This window comes from Castor canadensis, chromosome 2 (genome assembly GCF_047511655.1).
Source record: "Castor canadensis chromosome 2, mCasCan1.hap1v2, whole genome shotgun sequence".
Lineage (NCBI taxonomy): Eukaryota > Metazoa > Chordata > Mammalia > Rodentia > Castoridae > Castor > Castor canadensis.
This window is the reverse complement of record NC_133387.1, coordinates 159,758,955-159,778,444: the sequence shown is the minus strand read 5'-3', so window position 1 is coordinate 159,778,444 and position 19,490 is coordinate 159,758,955. Positions and strand designations below refer to the sequence as shown.

General features: G+C 44.2%; 1 protein-coding gene across 6 annotated transcripts in view; it reads right to left on the bottom strand.

Moving 5' to 3' along the window:
* Positions 1 to 19,490, bottom strand: part of Dis3l (DIS3 like exosome 3'-5' exoribonuclease) — a 49,192-nt gene that overhangs the window by 17,171 nt on the left and 12,531 nt on the right. For all 6 annotated transcript variants that reach the window (XR_012445515.1, XR_012445516.1, XR_012445517.1 and 3 more), the window contains exons 5-14: positions 16,836 to 17,012; positions 15,410 to 15,488; positions 13,852 to 14,031; positions 9,976 to 10,145; positions 8,750 to 8,911; positions 6,212 to 6,459; positions 5,486 to 5,578; positions 2,766 to 3,299; positions 1,438 to 1,592; positions 1,179 to 1,357 (exon numbers count right to left, since the gene is read on the bottom strand). Coding sequence is in view for 1 of the 6 variants with exons in the window: in XM_020180653.2 (XP_020036242.2) it covers positions 1,179 to 1,357; positions 1,438 to 1,592; positions 2,766 to 3,299; positions 5,486 to 5,578; positions 6,212 to 6,459; positions 8,750 to 8,911; positions 9,976 to 10,145; positions 13,852 to 14,031; positions 15,410 to 15,488; positions 16,836 to 17,012 (1,977 nt within the window). In the remaining 5 variants the exon portion in view is untranslated. The remainder of the gene's footprint in view (positions 1 to 1,178; positions 1,358 to 1,437; positions 1,593 to 2,765; positions 3,300 to 5,485; positions 5,579 to 6,211; positions 6,460 to 8,749; positions 8,912 to 9,975; positions 10,146 to 13,851; positions 14,032 to 15,409; positions 15,489 to 16,835; positions 17,013 to 19,490) is intronic.

Genomic DNA, 19,490 nt, shown 5'->3' with positions numbered 1-19,490 from the left:
TTTTACTTTATTTTCTTTGGTGGTACTGGGGGTTTCAACTAAGGGCTTTGTGCTTGCTAGTCAGGTACTCTGCCACTTGAGCCACACCCCAGCCCTTCTTGCTTTGCTTTTTGAGGCAGGGTCTCACTTTTTGCCCAGGCCAGCCTAGATAGCAATACTCCTATTTTATGCTTCCTGCCACTGCTGGGATGGCTGGCTCGCACCACCATGCCCAGCTCTTTTCCACTGAGATGGGGACTTGCGAACTTTTTGCACAGGGTTGGCCTGGAACCATGATTCTCCTCATCTCAACCTCTCAAGTAGCTAGGATCACAGGCATAAGCCACTTACATCTGGCTAGGTATGGTACATTTCTATAGAAATGTTATCACTGTCTAGAATTTTTCTTTTGACAATCCTAGGGTTTAAACTCAGGGCCTTATGCTTGCTAAGCAGTTGCTCTCTCACTTGAGTCATGTCCTTAGCCCTAGGGTCTCTTGCTTTTTCACAGGCTGACTTTGAACCTCAATCCTCCTAAGCTATAGTTCCTAAATAGCTGGAATCACAGGTGTGCACCACCACACCTGGCATTTTAATGGCTGCCTTGGTGGTACTCTTTCTCCATATGTTGCTTGAACTTTTTTTTCCTTTTTTAATGCTGGAGATTAAAGCCAGGGCCTTGCACATGCTAAGCAAGCACTCTACCACTGAGCACCTCTAGCCCTTTCTTAAAAATGTAAAGATAAAGTCTTGTTATGTAGATCAGACTGGTCTTGAACTAAAAGACACTCCTGCCAAAGCCTCCTAAGGTGCTGGGATTACAAGTATGCACCACCACACCTGTCATTTGAACCTTTACATTTCTAGCTTTGGGGAAACAAAACATCTAATCTACTAACAAGTCTCCCAATTCTTAGCCCAGAGTGGTGGTGCACTCCTGTTGCCCCAGCAGAGGCCAGTCTGGAGGATCACTTGAACCCCTGAGTTTAGATCGGCCTAGGCAATAGAGTGAGACCTGGTTTCAGAAAAAGTCCCAAATCCACGTAAGTTATGTCACAGCATTGTAAAAGTACTGAGGGCAGTGGTTAGAATAGTTGGACTTAATTTGCTGAACTATATGGATCTTCACTCTGTTATGCAATAAAGCTGATATTCTCTTAAGAGACAGTGGATAAGTGAATTTTAAAATTACTTCTTACTCGGTTTCTGTTGTTGATATGTCTGCATAATTCCTCAAGATCTTTGTTGCTGAACAAATTTTCTTTAATTTCCACTTTCTTGTCTTTTGAAATGGCTGCCATTAGTAGTCGGTGCACTACAATATCTGAGTATCTTCTTATTGGAGAAGTAAAGTGGGTATATTTATCTAATGCGAGACCTTCAAAAAGAAACCAAAACGTCAAAATAACAACTAGAAATACTTTTTAAATGACATGCTCCAGGTTAGGAGCACCTCACCGTAATGACCGAGCTCCTCCTCCGCATGCGAACCGGTGGAGAAGTAGAGCGCGTTTGACATGGCCTGCGTAGCCATGGAGCGCAGCAGCCTGTTCACCACTGGATCGCTGGGGTCCTTGGCCTTATCCAGAGAATCAGCCAGCGTTTTGTTGGACCTGACAAAGGAGAACCTTTATGCAGTCCCCAAAGGTAATTTACAAGTCAGCACTCTAAGAGGAGCCCTGTACTCACTGGTTTGAATTCCTTCATCTACCAGCAGTTAAATTTATTTTGGACATTTCAGAAGCAACTCTTCTCTGTTATAGAAACCTAGCTTGCTTTTAAGGCTGAAACTGTCAGAATTTAAATAAATTTCGTACATAGGAAAGGGTAATGTGTTGAATAATACTAGGTTAAGTTAATGCTGGGCTCTAGTGGGTGGGTAAGTTGAATTCTTGACTCACTTAACCTTAAGCATCCTATACAGGTGGAAAAAATGAGCCTTTTTCTTGTTTTTTTTTAATATCAAGAACTGTTCGAGGGCTGGCAGAGTGGCTCAAATGGTATAGTGCCTGCCTAGCAAGCATGAGGCCCTGAGTTCAAACCCCAATACTGCTCCCATACACACACAAAAAATTATTGAGCCAGGGGCCCCTCCTCTGCCCCTTGGTTTTTCAAGACTGTCTCACTCTAGCCCAGGCTGGCCTTGAACTTGTGATCCTTCTGCCTCACTCTCCCAAGTGCTGGATTACTGACGTTCGCCACCATGCCTGGCTGATCCTTTTTTTTTTTTTTGGCAGTACTGGGGTTTTGAGCTTAGGGCCCACATCTTAAGCCACTCCACCAGCCCTTTTTTGTGGTCTTGCAAACTGTTTGCCCCGGGCTGGTTTTGAACCTTGATCCTCCTGATCTCTGCCTCCTGAGTGGCTAGAGTTACAGGGGTGAGCCACCGGCGCCCAGCCTGGCTGATTGCTTTTTAATGAGTAAAGTATCCTGGAGAGGGGAACAAACGGCTCATTCTATGGAGGGATGGTATAAATTCACCACTGGTGTAGAGAGGGACAGGCTGCGTTTTCAAAGTACTGAAATGGATAGGAGTACTGCTTGGTATTTGCCTATGGGGATAGATAAAATTAAATCAAAGGTAACAGATTCCTTAGTGGCCAAAATTAAGCCTAAATAAACTTGCTTTACTTTGAAGTCTCCATACATGATGGTAAATGAAGAGAGTCAAAAAGTTTTCTTTTGTTCAAAGGTCTTCCTGTCACGTTTTAAGAATGATCATGTCATGAAGGAAATAAATGCACGGCACTCCCTGCCATTCCTCTGCCCCCTCAAAAGAGGATTACCGAGTATCTATGAAGAAGCCTTTTGCTTTCGCACATTCCCGAAGCTCAGAAAAGAACTCCTGGTGTGGAGGAGGGTGTTGGCGCAACAAGGCCTGATGAGGGAAGCTCTCCCAGATCTTCTTGGCCACCCAGTGATTGGCCAGGATCATGCATTCAGCCACCGTCTCATGGACCTCCAGGGGTTGCTTGGGGATGAGGTCATGAATGTTCTTTCTTTCATCAAGCTGCACTCGAACCTCCACGCCTTCCAGTTCCAGGGCACCACAGCGGTCTCTCTTTGCTCGGACATGACGAGCTATGTCAGCCAGCTTTGCAATTGCCCACACTAACTCCTCCAGCTTGGCTTGTCGGCTCCGCTCATCTAAGTCTTTGAATTCTGGAATATCATCAACAATGCTGAAGTTTCCGTCCAGTAGCTCCTGGGCTGCTTCATAGAACAGTTTGTAAGCTGACCGAATAATGGTTCTACCATACCATACTTTCTTAATTTCATAAGAGGTTTTATCCAGTTCCCATATGACACTTACAGCATACCTACAAAACCAGTAACATTGGCAACATCACTATTAAGTTCTATTTTGGAAGCAAGTAGAACTTGACTTTAAATGTAACTTGAAAAGAAATGACACTGATACAGGTTTTTGGTCTTAATTTCTCAATCCACCCACCCCACCATAAAATCAAAAAACATTTTAAACTAAAAGTTAGGGTAGATTCTGCTGAGCTTTGAACAAATCTGAAATGAGCTCAACCATAACACTACAAACCCTACCTCACAGGTCTCTGTCTTTGTTAGAATAGCACGTGCTGACAGTCAAGTGTTTAGCTGCCCAAGAAATGAGAAAAAAAAGCCTTTAAAATCCTACAAGATGACAGTTTAAGTTTATTTAGCAAAGAATCATTCTGCCACCAAAACATTTATTCATTTACTTCGGTGGGTGTGGGGTTTGAACTCAGGGACTTGTGCTTGCTAGGTAGTTGCCCTACAGCTTGAGCCATGCACCAGCCCATTTTTGCTTCAGTTATTTTCCAGCTGGGGTCTCTTGTTTTTGCCAGGGCAGCCTCAGACAGATCCTCCCACCTATGTATCCTCCCACCTATCCCAGTGTAGCTGGGATCACAGAGTGAGCACCACCATGCCAGCTTAACTCTGCCCAGGCTGGCCTTGTACCTCAATCCTCCCCATCTCCATCTCTCGAGGAGTGGGGATTACAGTGGTGAGCCATGGCACCCATCTTAAATATATGTTTGTTAAATGTTTTAGGCAACAATAAAAGCTGGGTGCAGTGGCGTGTGCCTATCATACCATACATAAGAAGATCGTGGTCCAGGTCAGCCTGGGCATAAATGTAGACCCTATTCAAAAACTCCTTAAAGCAAAAAGGACTGGGGATGTGGCTGGAGTGCCTGCTTGGCAAGCGCCAATACCACCGAAAAAAGAAAACCCAAAAACATACCTGCAACTCGTATTATAAATGCCGGTTTTCCTGATACGTAACTAGTTCTTATAAATGAGTAATAAATCACAAACCCAAATGAGGAATGGGCAAGGAATATGAAGTAGTTCACATAAAAGGTTGTCTAAGTATCCCTAAACATAACTTAAAAACAAAATTTAACGTTACTTATAGGAGGAAAAATGCAAACTAAAACTACGATACCGTTTTTATCTATTGAACTGGCAAAGATAAAATGATATAGCATACTGTGGAGATGAGGCTGTGGGGAAGCAAGCATTTACATGCATTCATGGTGGAGATCTAATTGGTGTAGCCTGTGAGGACGGCATTTTGATTATATTGATCTAAACGTACATGCATGTACCCTTGACACGAATTCCACTTCTGGGAATTTCTCCTTTAGATTTTTAAAATATGAAGTGAGTTATGTTCCAAGGAATTCAGTACAGCTTTGTGATAGCAAAATATTGCTTATCTGTTTTTCATAGATAAGCAACTGTTACTAGTACAGGATGATCTCCAAGGTACCGTTTTTACTTTTAAAAAGGGAAGGTGGCTGTGGGGGCCTGCTTTGCAAGCATGAAGCCCTGAGTTCAAACTATAGTCTTACCCCTCCCCCCGCAAAAAGATAAATAAATAAGGGAAGGTGCTGAACTGTGTGCATGTGTGTGAATAACTGTGGGTGTACAGACAATGCTACCATTCATGGAAGCTGGCTTTTTTTTCTGGTGGCACTGGGGTTTGAACTCAGGGCCTCATGCTTGCTTAGGCAGACACTCTACTGCTTCAGCCACTTTACCAGCTCTACTACCATTTGTGTAAAAGAGAAAAATCACCTGTGTATTAAATCCAGAAAGACACACAAGGAGTTGGTAACTGAGAGAAAGTGATAGGAAGAAGCCTGTCAATAAATCTTTTGGAATCTATGAATTTTAGACTATATGATTTTAGTACCTATCCAAAGATAAGCACAAACTTCAAATAAACTCTCTTAAATTCATAATCACGCAAAACAGCTTCAGCCAGGGAATGCATTTACACAAAGCTTTGAGCACTTGTTCCCAGACTTTAGCTGACCTTCAAAAGCTAACAGAGGGAGAAGAGCAGAGAGGAAAGAAGAAAGGAAGGGAAGGGAACGCAGGGGTGAGGAGAGGGGCGGTTAAGCACATTAGAAAGCAGAGAGAGAGAGGCCAGAGTAGGGAACACCAGGTACCTCAGAAGGGCCAAGACAAGCTCGGAAGATAAAAATAATAAACTTACCGATCAACGCCTCCCAGGAGGGAACACAAATCAGCACTGAGGATAGAGGGCAGCATGTCATAGCGCCGATCTGCTAAGTAGTAAGTGGTGGCCCTGTGAATGACAGGTTTGCAGTAACTGACATTGAGCCAGAGCAGAACTGCTGACGCTTGGCTCGGCCAAGGCCTTAGTTTGAATTCCGAAGGCTGCCGATCTTCATAAAGAGCAGCAGACGCACTTGGACTGCTTCCCAGGTGCCTGCTTTGCTAAGTGACTCTGCTTAGGGCTGAACATTCCTCCAATGATGGAAGAAATAAAGTGACACAAATCTTGGTTGTATAAGAAAACTTGGAGTGTAACGATCTAGAACATATACAAAGTAGAATATTATAACACGAAAATTTAACCCATTTCAATTTAGAAGGAAACAATGTATTGAAAAGTTAAAAAAGGAACTATGAACCAATCATTATTTCAAAAGGAGAAGAGGGCTGGCAGAGTAGCTCAAGGAATAAGAGCACCTGCTTAGCAAGTGTGAGGCCCTGAGTTCAAACCCCAGTGCCACCAAAAAAGAAAGATCCTCGAAAGGAGAAGAGGGGCTGTACTGCAGCTTTTTTAAAGTTTTTTTCCTGGAAGGGATCTTCAGAATTGCACAAACATGAAATCTTTGAACACCTGAAACTAACAGAGGAACAAAACACACAGTCACACATGCACGGTCATTGTGCTGATGTCAAACAGCAGTACCTTGTTCTAGCTTCGACATCGGTGTAGGAATTGGGCAGTACAAAGTGTGTCACATCTGCAATGTGGACCCCAAGCTCCAGGTTGCCGTTCTCCAAAGTTCTGACAGAAAGGGTGTCATCCACATCTTCACAACCTTTGGGGTCAATGCTGAACACAAGGTGAGTTTTCCTCAAGTCCTTACGTTTCTGCTCCTCTTCGGGACTCACCTTCCAGGGGTTTTCTGGTGTGTTCACTGGCATCTCACACATCTACACGAAAGGTCAAATATTTAGCAAATCATGCATTACAAGTTTCTGTAAAAATGTACTCAACATTCTCATTGTGACATGTTGAAATTCGCCCAGTCCCAATTTCCTAGTCACATTCTGCATCAACCTAATTTGTTCCTTTTTTTTTTTTTTGGTGGGACTGGGGTTTGAAGTCAGGACTGCCCACTTGCTAGGCAGGAGCTCTACCACTTGAATCAGGCCTTCAGCCCAGTTTTTTTTTTTGTGGTGCTGGGGCTTGAACTTAGGCCCTTGTGCTTGCAAGGTGCTCTACCACTGAGCCACTCCACCAGCCCCAATTTTGCTTCTTTTGATCAATAACAATTTATTAGGTGCTTCAGATATGTCATGCACTGGCCTAGATTCTTCGAAGTCAGATTTCAACAGGAAAGACACTTTTTTTTGGGGTGGTACTGGAGTTTGAATTCAGAGCCTCATGATTGCTAGGCAGGTGCTCTACCACTTGAGCCCTTTTTTTAATGATGGATATTTTTGAGATAGGGTCTCACAAACTATTTTCCTGGGCTGGTTTTTTTTTTGTTTGTGCATACAAGGCTTGGGTCATTTCTACCCCCTGCCCCCACCCCCTCCCTTACCACCCACTCTGCCCTCTTCCTCTCCCCACCACCCCCTCAATACCCGGCAGAAACTATTTTGAAGAATTTTTTTTTTTTTGGTTGTACTGGGGTTTGAACTCATGGCCTCACATTTGTGAGGCAGGCACTCTACCACTTATTCCATCAGCCCCCTGGGCTGGTTTTGAACCTTGATCATCCTGATCCTTCTGAGTAACTAGGATTACAGGCATGAGCCACCGGTGCCCAGTAGGAAAGACACTCTTGAGAACTTTTGCAATGTGACAGTGTCTTACAACTTCTGCCAACCTTATCACTTATGGGGCAGGAGCAAGAATGAATGGGAGGCTTATGGGAGAACGAAGTATACCCCATTTGCAAAGATGTAGTTGAGCTTTTAATTTAAGTCCTGGAAAAAAGTCAACATGTCCCCAATAACAGAAGCTTATTCCTTAGAGATAATTTACACAGGACTGATCTAGGGCATTTTCTCTCCATTGCTACCAGTTTAAGTCATCGATTAACAGTGAAGTAGGTTAAAAGCAGAGAGAGAGTTCTAATCCTGTGAAGTCTAATTCATAATTTATTCTAACATTTTCACTAAGAGCTGCCAAACAAGGCAACCAATAATTTCCAGAAACTAATGTTAAAGATAAAAGTTTAATAATGTAGAATATTCTAAATTTAAAAATGTAAAATATTCTAAAATATTTTCCTATTATAGCTTCTGCTCTGTCAAAAGCTATAATGAAAATAAGAGTACCATACACACTCTTGAAGGTAACGCAGACTGATGTAATTTTTTTCTAGAAAAAAATCTGCCAATACATAACAAAACCTATTTAAATTTTTTATGCCCTTGAACTTGGTAATTTCACTTTAAGGATTACATTCCAAAGGGGATGATCAAAAAGAACAATCAAGAGGCAGTGTTGATAAAATGTTTAAAGCAACATTTTTTACAATACTGAAAAATTAAACAATCCAAATGTCCAACAACTGAGGAATGTTTAAGCAAACTAGGGCACATTAATTTCAGTAAATTGCTGTAACTACTAAAAATAAGTAGGCTGTGTCAGTATCTAGAAATAATTTTAAGTGAAAGAAACAGGACAGAAAATAAGTGCACACAATGGATATGGCTAAGCAAGAATAATAAACAAGATTTATGAAGATTTTAAAAGACCATAAAGTGATGGAAATAGCTGGTGTTTTATGTTCATCAGATTTTTGTTTTCTGTAAAGGTTAAAGAATGGATCACAATGAGCATGATTTTTTGGCCCTGGGTTTGGGGGTGTTTGAATCCCAGGAATGTGCTCCCCACAGCTGTTACCAGCCTCTGTGGACCCGATCCCTGTGGGGGTGGAACTCTTCTGGGTCTGTAACTCAGAATCCTTGCAGTGCTGGGGATGGACACAAACTGACTAGAAGACATTTGACACCCCATTTTTAAGCACAGTTGGAAAATGTAAAAATTTGAGAGCTGTGAAGTTACAGGGAACTAATCCTACACTTGAAGTTAACTTCAGTCTGTTCCAAATACAGGTGAATAAAGAGGAGTGAGATTTTTTTCATTATTCTATAGCCTTAGACAGTGGGCTGTTACACAACATAAAGATTTTTCTAACCTCATAATGAGACAAAAAAGCAAAAAGAAAATGTTTGCCAGATGACCAAGGTCTCTGGGAAATCTGACCTGAGCTTCTGAGAAGGGGACAACTGAAATGCTGTTCTCCACCAGGATGGTTGCAATTTCCCCTTCCAGATCACCGATTCTTCCTAAAACACGCACAAAATGTCCATTTGGATACACGGATGTTGACTCCCAGGAATCAATGCGCACAACCACCCTGGAGTCCTGCACAAAAGAAAAATAAAACATGAGTCAAAGCCAGGAGGTAAGAGTCTCCAGAAGCATCAAACAAAGGAGACAAACAGCACTGAGTTCCAAAAAGAGGGGCCAATTTGCAAATGGTCGTGTGGGGAGCTTTATTTACTTTCTGTTTTTGTTCTTCCTGTTTTACTGAATGGCCAGATGGTATGCAAATGCTTGGCCCAATGTATTACCTCTCTACATCAAATAAGTGGGCTGGAAATTTTAGTCTGTTGAAGCCAACTGTAACACATTTTACTTAACACTTGCACACAAGGAGAAAACCCAATTATGCATGGTCTCCTGAAGGTTTAAAACAACTGTCTCGATTTTGAGCATGTGGGAGTTACTTCCTAATTTCTTTGAAGACTTGAGATGCTCCTTGGTGAGAAAGAAGGCACCAGTGTGTAAACTGGACACCCACTGCCCGAGAGTTCCAGCAGCCCATGGAAATGAAGAGGGTAACAGCCATGACTGGTCTCAGAGCATCTGCTAGAAGCTTCAAGATGCAAGGGTACAATGTCCAGGTCAAAGGCCAGGACATTCTGCTCTCGTGTCTCACTTACACACTAAAAACATCAGGCAAATTCAGCTGGCTACAAGTAAAGGTTGACGTCTAACTTTCTTGTTCGCATCTTCTCTCCAGCGCTATATTCCTTTATGGATCATCGGGTCTGTGAAGTGTCACTACATCATCCTTACAGGGCAGAGGGACCATATTTCTGTGTCCCTTGCTGGAGGAAAGCTTGTCAGGGTTGGCAAAGCCATCTATTGAGAGTTTCTGGGTTGGACAGCTGCATAATGCATGCCTGCTCAGGTTGTCCTACACAGCTCTTTCTAGGACAATTTCTCTCTGGCCTGCATTTATTAACCATGGACTACTCAATAAATGGCCCTTATATATTTAGAATTAAAAAATATCCAGTATCTCGGAGTGCCAGGTACCATCAATAATTTATTTCCTCTTATGCAAAGGATTGAACGGTGCTTCCTGGTACTGCTCGAGGGCCAGCAAAGCCAGAGGAGGGCAGAGGTGCGATGCCAGTTACCTGCAGGGTCTCTGCTTGCTGCGTGCTAATCCGGATTTTGGGAATTCTGTAATCCCAAGGGGTAACCAGGATCTTCTGAGCATTTTTGCCCTGAGATTGGACCTCTTCTTTGGATGGAAATGTCACCACGTAATCTCGCCAGTTCTTCTGAAGGATGCCCACCACACGACCTTTGAGAAGACAGAGTGAAGCATGACGTGGTTAGAGCTCACAGCCTGGACTGGGACATCTCAGAGGAAGGAAGCAAACAAACACCAGACAGACACCATTTCCTCGAGTCAAGAGGTCTCTCAAGACTGACCTTCTTGGATTTTAAAGATACAGTTTTTTTAAGGTGACTACCTTCCTGTGCTACACTGTCAGCACGTCACACCCTTTTATCCTACTTTCTCCTCTGCCAGTACCATACCAATGTCAAGACTTCAAACCATGCCCTCTGCCATGCATTTTCACTGCCAGCTTGCATTCTTTCACCAGACATGCTCGTGTGACCGTTGCGTACATAAAAGAACACACTGTGTAGCCTGACACATGACACTTTTAGTCAGCACTGACTGAAGCCAAGAAAGACAAACATAATAGTTAAAAGTACTATCTTTTTCCTTTGGGTGGCAGTACTAGAATTTGAACTCAGGGCCTCGTGCTGAGCAGATATCTACCACTTGTGCCACACCCCCATTCCTTCTTTGCTTTAGTTATTTTTCAGGTAGGGTCTTAGTTTATTCCCCAGGCCAGACTCTGACCAGGATCCTCTTATCTACCATCTCCTGTGAGGCTGGGATCACAGACACACACCACCACGCCTGGCTTACTGATTGAGATGGGGGTCTTACTAACTTTTTGACCAGGCTGGCTTTTCCCTGTGATCTTCCCAATCTCCATTTCCTGTGTAGCTGTAATTACAGGAGTATACCATCATGCCCAGCATGCTTTTCTCTTTCAAGTATTTACTGAGCCTCTTCCAGGTTTGAGGCTCTCTTCTAGGAAAGGGAATATGGCAGTATGAAACCCAAGTCCTCAAGTTCTCGGATTTTACATGCAGTCAGTTTAGGTGGGAAACAGACAATAGTAAGTAAAAATATAGGAAGCAGTGATAATTCTTAAGAAAGGTGCAAAGTAGAGTAACGTGGCCAAGAGAGATAGAGGGCTAGAGGAGAAGCTCTTTTAAATAGTGACATGTGAGCAGAGATTTGAATGAATGTGAGGATGTCTGGAGAAAGCTTGATCCAGTGGTGGAAGAACAAGTTGGTCGCTGAACAAGTTGGATGACAAGGATAGAAGGTGGCCCAAGCTGCAGGCCACAGTAAAGACTATGGATTTTATTCTGAGAGAAATGATGCAGCATCAGAGAGTTTTGAGTAGAGACATGGCAGGCCCCAACTCACTTTTTGGAGGACCGACGGGAGAACAAGGGGCAGGCAGGGAGGCAGTGAGGAGGCTGGTGTGACAACCCGCCATGTACCCTTGACTGAGCCCAGAGAGGTGTGGTGGAAGTGGGAAGAGGCTGAACTTGGACCAGATGTCAAAGTTAGAGCTGTCAGGGTTTGCTGTATGTGAAAAAAAGCCAAGAGTAATCCCAAGGCATTCTGGGTTAGCCAAGTCTAAGAGTAAATTTGCCAACTGCTGAGATGGGGGACAGGTGGGGAAGGGCAGGCCTGGGGTGGAAACCAGGAGTCTGCTGTTGAGCATGTTAAGTCTGAGGTGCCACTAGACATCCAGGGAAGATGCCAAAGAGATGACCAAGAAAACAAACTGGAGGTCAGGAGGTCTGGGCTGGAGTCAAGAATGAGATCCAGGGAGGGAGAGGGGAACAGGGTCCTGGGGCAGAGCGCCTGCATGCCCAAGAGGGTGCAGAGGCACTGAGGAGGAGGCAGCAACCCCTAGCCACCCGCTGAATGCTGCTGACGTGCTGTGGACAAGGACTGGGAGGTGACTGATGCTTTGGCAGTGAGGTCAGGGAACCTGGACAGGCATGTATGTGGGTTCTAAATGGTATGCAAGAGAAATCAGAGGGAGCAAGGAGAAAGAGTGCAGAGTACAGGTCCCACTGTGTTACATCACAAACTGAAGCACAGAAGAATGGCAGGGACTGGAAGGAATGTGGGACCCAGAGAGGGTTTTTGTTTTGTTTTAAAGTAGATAGGCAGGACAAGGGGGTAAAAGAAGGAAAAAGAAAAACATAATCTTAGAGCCAGGCACAGTGGCACATACCTATCACCCCAGCTACTCAGGAGGCTGAGATAGGAGGATCACTTGAGCTTAGGAGTTATGACCCAACTCAGCGACACAGTGAGTCTCTGGCTTGAAAAATAAATAAATAAACAAAGCCTAAAGCCTATTAGTTAAAAGAAAAAACTATTCCTCATCTATTTATATATACTTTGATATATTTCAGTATGTGACTATACTGCAACTCTTTACCCAGACTTCTGTGGTCATTTATGTGGTTGCTGATTTGAGCCGTACATTTCTGTGAATTGGAGACATACGTATCCGTGTCTCCTTTTGGACAAGCATAAGTGTTTCTCAAGAATCTGTAGACCTAATGACGAAGCATCATTAAACTGACTAGATTACGTGACATCGTCGTTTTCAAGTTTAATTGCACCACTGTATGCTTCCATCAATACTAAGTGATGCTACCAACCACATTCCACAATTCCAGCTATTCCTACTTTATTCAACTTTTGCCAGTTTGGCGAGTATAAAAAATGTTATCCCAGAGACAGATTTGAGACGTGGGCCTCTCCCTTCATGTTTGTCTGCCTTGTGAATAACTCTTTTGCTTTTGTAAAAAAATTTAAAATGTCACCTTACTCACTGCAAAACATAAATAAATTGGGCGATGTTATAGCACACTTGGGTGCTGATGAGATTAAAATAAACCTGGGGATAGCCAGGAATGGTGGCTCATCCCTATAATCCCAGCTACTTGGGAGGCAGAGATTGGGAAGACTGAAATTCAAGGCCAACCTGGGCAAAAAGTTAGGAAGACCCCATCTCAGTCAGTAAAAAGCTAGGTGTGGTGGCACACACCTGTCATCCCAACGGGGAGGGAACCGTAAGGAGGAGGATTGTGGTGAAGGCCTGCCTGGGCATAAACACAAGATTCTATCCCCAAAACAACCAAAACAAAAAGGGCTAGGGTCTGACTCGAGTGGTCAAGCACCTGACTAGAAAGCACAAGGCCCCATGCTCAAACCCCAGTACCGCCAAAAAGATAAAATTTTTTTAAAAAGCCTGGGGAGAGGCTGGGGTGCAGCTCAGTGGTGCATCACGCTTAGCATGCTTGAGGCCTGGGGCTCAATTCTCATCCCATTTTTAATTTTTAAAAAATTTTTCTCTCTATGATTCATAATTGCTTTTATACAACAACTTTTTTAAATAAAATAAATCTGCAGAGAGGGGAAGCTGATAATGCAGAGGACGAGACTGTATCTTATATTAATAACATTGCACAGCATGACGGGTATAAATAATGTATTATTGAAAAATCGCTATATATATATATATATATATTTTTTTTTTTTTTTTTTTTTTTTGAGACAGAGTTTCACTATATAGCCCAGTCTAGCCCAGAACTCTCAATCCCTGTGCTCCAGGCTCAAATGCTGGGAATACAGGCATGAACCACCACACCCAGTCCAAAGAGTACATTTAAAGTCTTCTTTCCACAAAAAATGGTATGTGAGGTAATGCATATTATCAGCTTGCTTTACCCACTCCACAATTTACACATATCAAAACATCACATTATCCATGTGAATCTATACAATTTTTATTAAATATAAAAAAGAATCAGTGCAGTATTTCTGAATTGTAAGTGGAAGAAAACAGTAATCCTACAAGGAAATGGCTGCCGAGGGGCAGGCTCACCTGTGGGCATGGGCTCGCTCGGGGCCTCGCCCAAGGCCTTGTCATCACTGTCGTTCTCACACAGGGCAGCCGTCCTTCCTTTCCACTCACTTGTGGGCAGCAGTTCCACGGCCACCACATCTCCATGAATCGCGCGGTTCCGGGCCTTCATACCATGTACAAGGATGTCGCTGACTAACCCTGTTTGGCAGCAGAGAGAAGACCATGAAGCCACCAGCACTGCACCATGGCGGCAAGCATTACATATGGAGACCGATCAGCTCACCTGCACATAAAACCTTCCTCTCCCAGGCATGTCAGGGTGAGCAGGCTGCCACTCTGTCACACTCTGCACTGTGCTTTTACACAGGCCATCCTGCATCACTACTTTGCCTTTTTGTTTCAGACAGAGCCTCTATGTATCCCAGGCTGGCCTTGAACTCGAGGTCCTCTGGGTGCTGGGATTACAGGCATGAAGCACTTTACCTATTTGTACTTTTTTTGTTGTTGTAATATTACCATCCCACCACTTGTTGAGGTAGGTATTAGTTCCCTTGCATAACTTCAATCAAGTACTTTCAGGGTCCTTCACAGCAAAGGGGGAGCAGCAGGTTGGTGAAGTACACACATACACTGCAAACCTGCAGGGGGCTGGAGCAGAAGGCCCCAGGGAACAGCTGCTTCTCAGTTTTCAGTCTCCTTCACCCCAGCCACACTCCATGGACTATCAGAGTCATTACAGAACTAAGAACTCTATTATTTTTTATTTTGTTGATACTAGTGTTTGAACTCAGGGCCTTACACTTGCTAGGCAGGTGCTCTTACCACTTGGCCACTCCACCAGCCCTTTTCTGTGATGGGTTTTTTCGAGACAGGGTCTCCCAAACTATTTGCCAGATCTGGCTTCAAACCTCAATCCTCCTGATCTCTGCCTCCTGAGTAACTAGGATTATAGGCGCGAGCCACTGGCGCAGCTAAGAACTGTATTATGATACAATTATTTACACATCTTCATTTTGATTATTTTTTCAAAGTGATTCGAGAAAGCAACATCGCAGTCTGGGGCAGTGCAGAGGAATGTCGGTATCACAGCCAAAGCGCCCGCTGCAAGCTCAGTCCCATTACGCACCAGATGTGTGACCTTGGGTACATTACTTTGCTCCTCTGTGTCTTAGTCAAGCTCACTGCAATACGACAAAAAGCAGGGCTAGGTGGTAGGAGGAATAGCTTTTAAAGGTGTAAGGCACAGGGGAGTAACCATGGTTCAGACAAATGTCTGAAGAGAAGGACAATTACCCTGACCTGACCATTACACATGCACTGAAATACCACACTGTACCCCATAAATATGTGCAATTATTCTGCTATACAATTTAAAAATTTTTTAAACAGTAAAATGAAATAAAAGCAAATTGTAGGCGAAAAGGAAGGAAGAAAAGAAACTAAAACCCCACAAAGCCTGCACACATAGGGACACATGACGCGGCATGTGTGACAACAGTGTCACCTTTACTTTCGTCATTGTGCAACCAGCAGACCAAAAAGCCGCGTAGGAGTTTAGGTGTGGTTTATACTGAACCTGAGTCTTTGCTGCTGGCTCCTTGAAGTCGAACAAAAGCTTCTACTTGTGCTCTGTGTTTATTGACGTTCAGAATTCCCTAAAATCAGAATCAAACATCAGTGTGAAAACATTTCTGCCAGGTTCACCTCTGAAAGGGCCAGGTTTTTTTTTTTGGTGATGATTTTATTGCATTTTATTTAGTCTTCTGATTTTTAACCTTATGTCCTACTTCAGAGATATTTCAAGTATTCTACTTATTATCTGAGGCTGTCAACAAACCATAGCATTTTTTTTTATTCACATGTGCATACATTATTTGGGTCATTTCTCCCCCCGCCCCCCTCCCCCATGAAAGGTCCAGTTTTTAAAAAAAATATATGAAAATATCTCCAAAATATTCTTATACAGTTTGTGATCCCTTTTTTTTTTTTTTTTTTTTTGATGGGACTGAACTCAGGGCTTTGTACTTGGCAAAGCAGGGGCTCTATCACTTGAGCCACACCTTCAGTCCATTTTGCTGTGGTCATTTTGGAGATGGGGTCCCATGAACTATTTGCCCAGGCTGGTCTGGAACCGTGATCCTCCTGATCTCAGTCTCCCAAGTATCTGGGATTACAGGTGTGCACCACGGTGCCCAGTTTGTGGCCCGTTTCTTTAGAAATAATATTAGTCACTAAGGTTTCTTTTCTTAAGAGAAAATAGCATCATTTTGACCCACTCTGTAACTCGACCAAGTTACAGAGTGACCACATAATACCTTGGCAGGGACTTTCTGTGGTGCTCTCAAATTTCAGCTAGCAATGTAAAATCTATGATCAAATAGTTCTGTATCTTGACAATGATGGTGGACACAAAAATCTATGTAGGTGATAGGACTGGGTAGAGCCACACAAACACGAGTGTGTGTAAAATTATTGAAAGCTGGATAATAACTATGTCCAGTTCCTTCCAAAGTCCTGACCGTGCCTGGGTTCTAGGTCCTGGGGGATCACAATGAGGCCTTTGAAATAGGTGGGAAATGGCAAAGGAGCAAAGCTAAATTTTGCAGGTTTTATAACGCTGTTAAGCCGCCTCATCTTGATTCAAAGTTAGGTTTCTTTCTTAGTGACAGAGCCATTTACAAGGTCACTCCCACACTCCACTTCCATGGCACCCAGCACACAACACAATCAAGACCATCACAGAGCAGCTGCAAGGGCTACAGAAGAATGGCACCCTGGCTCACTCACAACCATCTTGTAAGTGGCCTTTGAACTTCAAAGGCCAGTCACAGGAAATGAGGAGGGCAGGGGAGGGAAGATGAGGTAGGGGAGGAGGGGAGGGAAGGGGGAAGAGAAAGAGACAGAAAAAGAAAGAGAAGGAGGGAGAGGAAGAAAAAAGAAAGGGAAAGAGCAAGAGAAGATGCCGGCTGGAGCTGACATGGACTCTGCATAAGCACTCTCACCTGGACATAGCACCCAGATTTGATCCCTGCTTCTAGCACTTCTGGAGGAAGATGTTCGGGGTACTCCTTCCCATGACTCTCCTGACTTTCACTCTCTCTCTCCCGGCGTGACTGAAGGATAGAGTCACAGAGTTCACGGGCAGCCTTTAAATCTGGCCAGAAATTGTCCAGATAACTCTGCATTGAGAGAAGGCACAGAGAAACACGGTCAGAAGATGGTCACTCTTCGTCACAGCACAGAAGTCCTGCCTAGCAACCCCACCAGTTCCTCTTCTGCCATCTCATTAATCCCCGAGCCTTGGCAAAGCAGCCCCGGGGAAGGAGGCGATCCGCCATGGCCCCTTCCATCTCCAGTCTCTGCACTTGCAACGCTGTCTCCCTGTTCACATGCACATGGCTGTGGGCGTGGGCATGGCACACACACGTCCAGGCAGCCTCTCTTTCCACGCATCCCACATCCAGGCAGCCTCTCTTTCCACGCATCCCACATCCAGGCAGCCTCTCTTTCCATGCACACACGTCCAGGCAGCCTCTCTTTCCACGCACACATGTCCAGGCAGCCTCTTTCCATGCATCCCACATCCAGGCAGCCTCTCTTTCCATGCACACATGTCCAGGCAGCCTCTCTTTCCACACATCCCACGTCCAGGCAGCCTCTCTTTCCACACATCCCACGTCCAGGCAGCCTCTCTTTCCACACATCCCACGTCCAGGCAGCCTCTCTTTCCACACATCCCATGTCCAGGCAGCCTCTCTTTCCACGCACACATGTCCAGGCAGCCTCTCTTTCCACACATCCCACGTCCAGGCAGCCTCTTTGCACGCATCCCACATCCAGGCAGCCTCTCTTTCCACACATCCCACGTCCAGGCATCCTCTCTTTCCACGCACACATGTCCAGGCAGCCTCTTTGCACGCATCCCACATCCAGGCAGCCTCTCTTTCCACGCATCCACTGCTGTAGATAATGGCTACAGGGAGCGGACAGAAAAAGCTTCTGCACGTGTATTCTTATCTCTTTGGATGTAGTTTTAAGTCTACGGTAGAGTCCAGCACATTTTCTTTTCTTGAATTGCAAAGAAATCAACCTTTTTGTCAAGTCCAGCACTTCTTCCATTAATTTTAGGGCTTCCTTTCTTCCCTTCATCCTTCCAGAAGTTCTGTCTGTGCTGATGTCAGTTCCCCAATTCTACAGTCATGTATCACTGATCAACACCAAACTTCTGTCATTGAACCACATCTTCACGGCCATGTGTTGTCTTCGTTCTTCTACATCTAACTTCATGTCCTCAAAGAAGATTCTGGACTTCCTCACATCTGAATGTCACAATCTTTGCTATCATTCACCTCTATGAGGTCCTTGGTCACACCATTTGCTAAAAAAACACTATGCAAAATAAAACTGTCCTATACTACTGGACTACAAAGAAAAGTAATTTTCACAAAAAGTAGAAAAATGTAATTTTAGTCAACTGTCCTCTGCAGGAACAAGACATGATATATTGCCACAGAAAAAACAAGTGACGCTGCCATTAATATCTAGTGCCCCCGGAATTCTCTGGCATGCCAGAATACTTTTTTATAGCAGGGCCAAGAAAATCCTATTGGCAAATCTTTAGCAACACGCGCACATGGGAACCCTTATAGAATCTACAATTCAAAATCCAGCTAGTTTTTCTGTAAACTGACAGGGATAATGGGGGGCCTCACCCGTTTCTGCATCAAAAAATGAATGAGTCAGTAGAACTTGATTGACCAACCCGGCAGACAGGGAGACTAGCCATCTACTGAGAGATTACCAGTCGTCCTAGTCTCTCAAAAGGTGCTTTGGAGACAGGAAGAACTGTGTCGCTATGACAGCCTGCAGACCTGGCACTGAAAATGCCACTCCTGTCTGTGGACAGTCTTCACGTAAATAATACCACATGGCAGTCCTTCACGTGTCCCTACTGACCCCCAGGAACACACAGGTGGGAAGAATAAGGGACAGCTGAACAAGAAGACTGGCCTCCAATCGGTTTGCGTTTCGTGTGGCATCCAGAAGTGTAATTTAGGAAGCAGTTGAGTGTGGTGGTCCTGGAACTTCGGTCAGGCTGCCTGGGTGCTGATCCTAGTGCTACCGAGGTCTACCTAGTGACCCTGGGCAAGCGGCTAGCCTTCCTGTACTTCCTTTTCCTTACCAATAAGACAGGATGCTGGCACGACCTCATAGCATTGCTGCAAGAATTAAGTGGGATATCGCGCTTGTTTACGTGGATTATTCCTTCAATAACACTCATCATATGTGCTGCCGAAGCGAGCACATTTTTGCTTGGCACAGGTAACTGTTGGTTATTACAATGAGGTAGAAACGTAGAACTGCCATTTTGTAGGTAAAAATAAGAGCACTGACAGTCTTACTCAACCTCTCACCATCATCTTCATCCTCATCACAATCACAATAGGTACCATTGCTGTAATTAGTGCAAACGTTAGTTGAGGAGGTGGGGTTCAGCTCAGTGGTACAGTGTGTGCTTAGGCTGTGAAAGGCCCTGGGTTCAATTCCCAGCACTAAAAAAAAAAAACCCCGAAAAACAAAACAAAACATGAGAGTGCTGTGAGCAGGGGCTTAGCAGGCTGGTGGTGGGTGCTGTGAGCCTCGCAGTCACAGGAGTT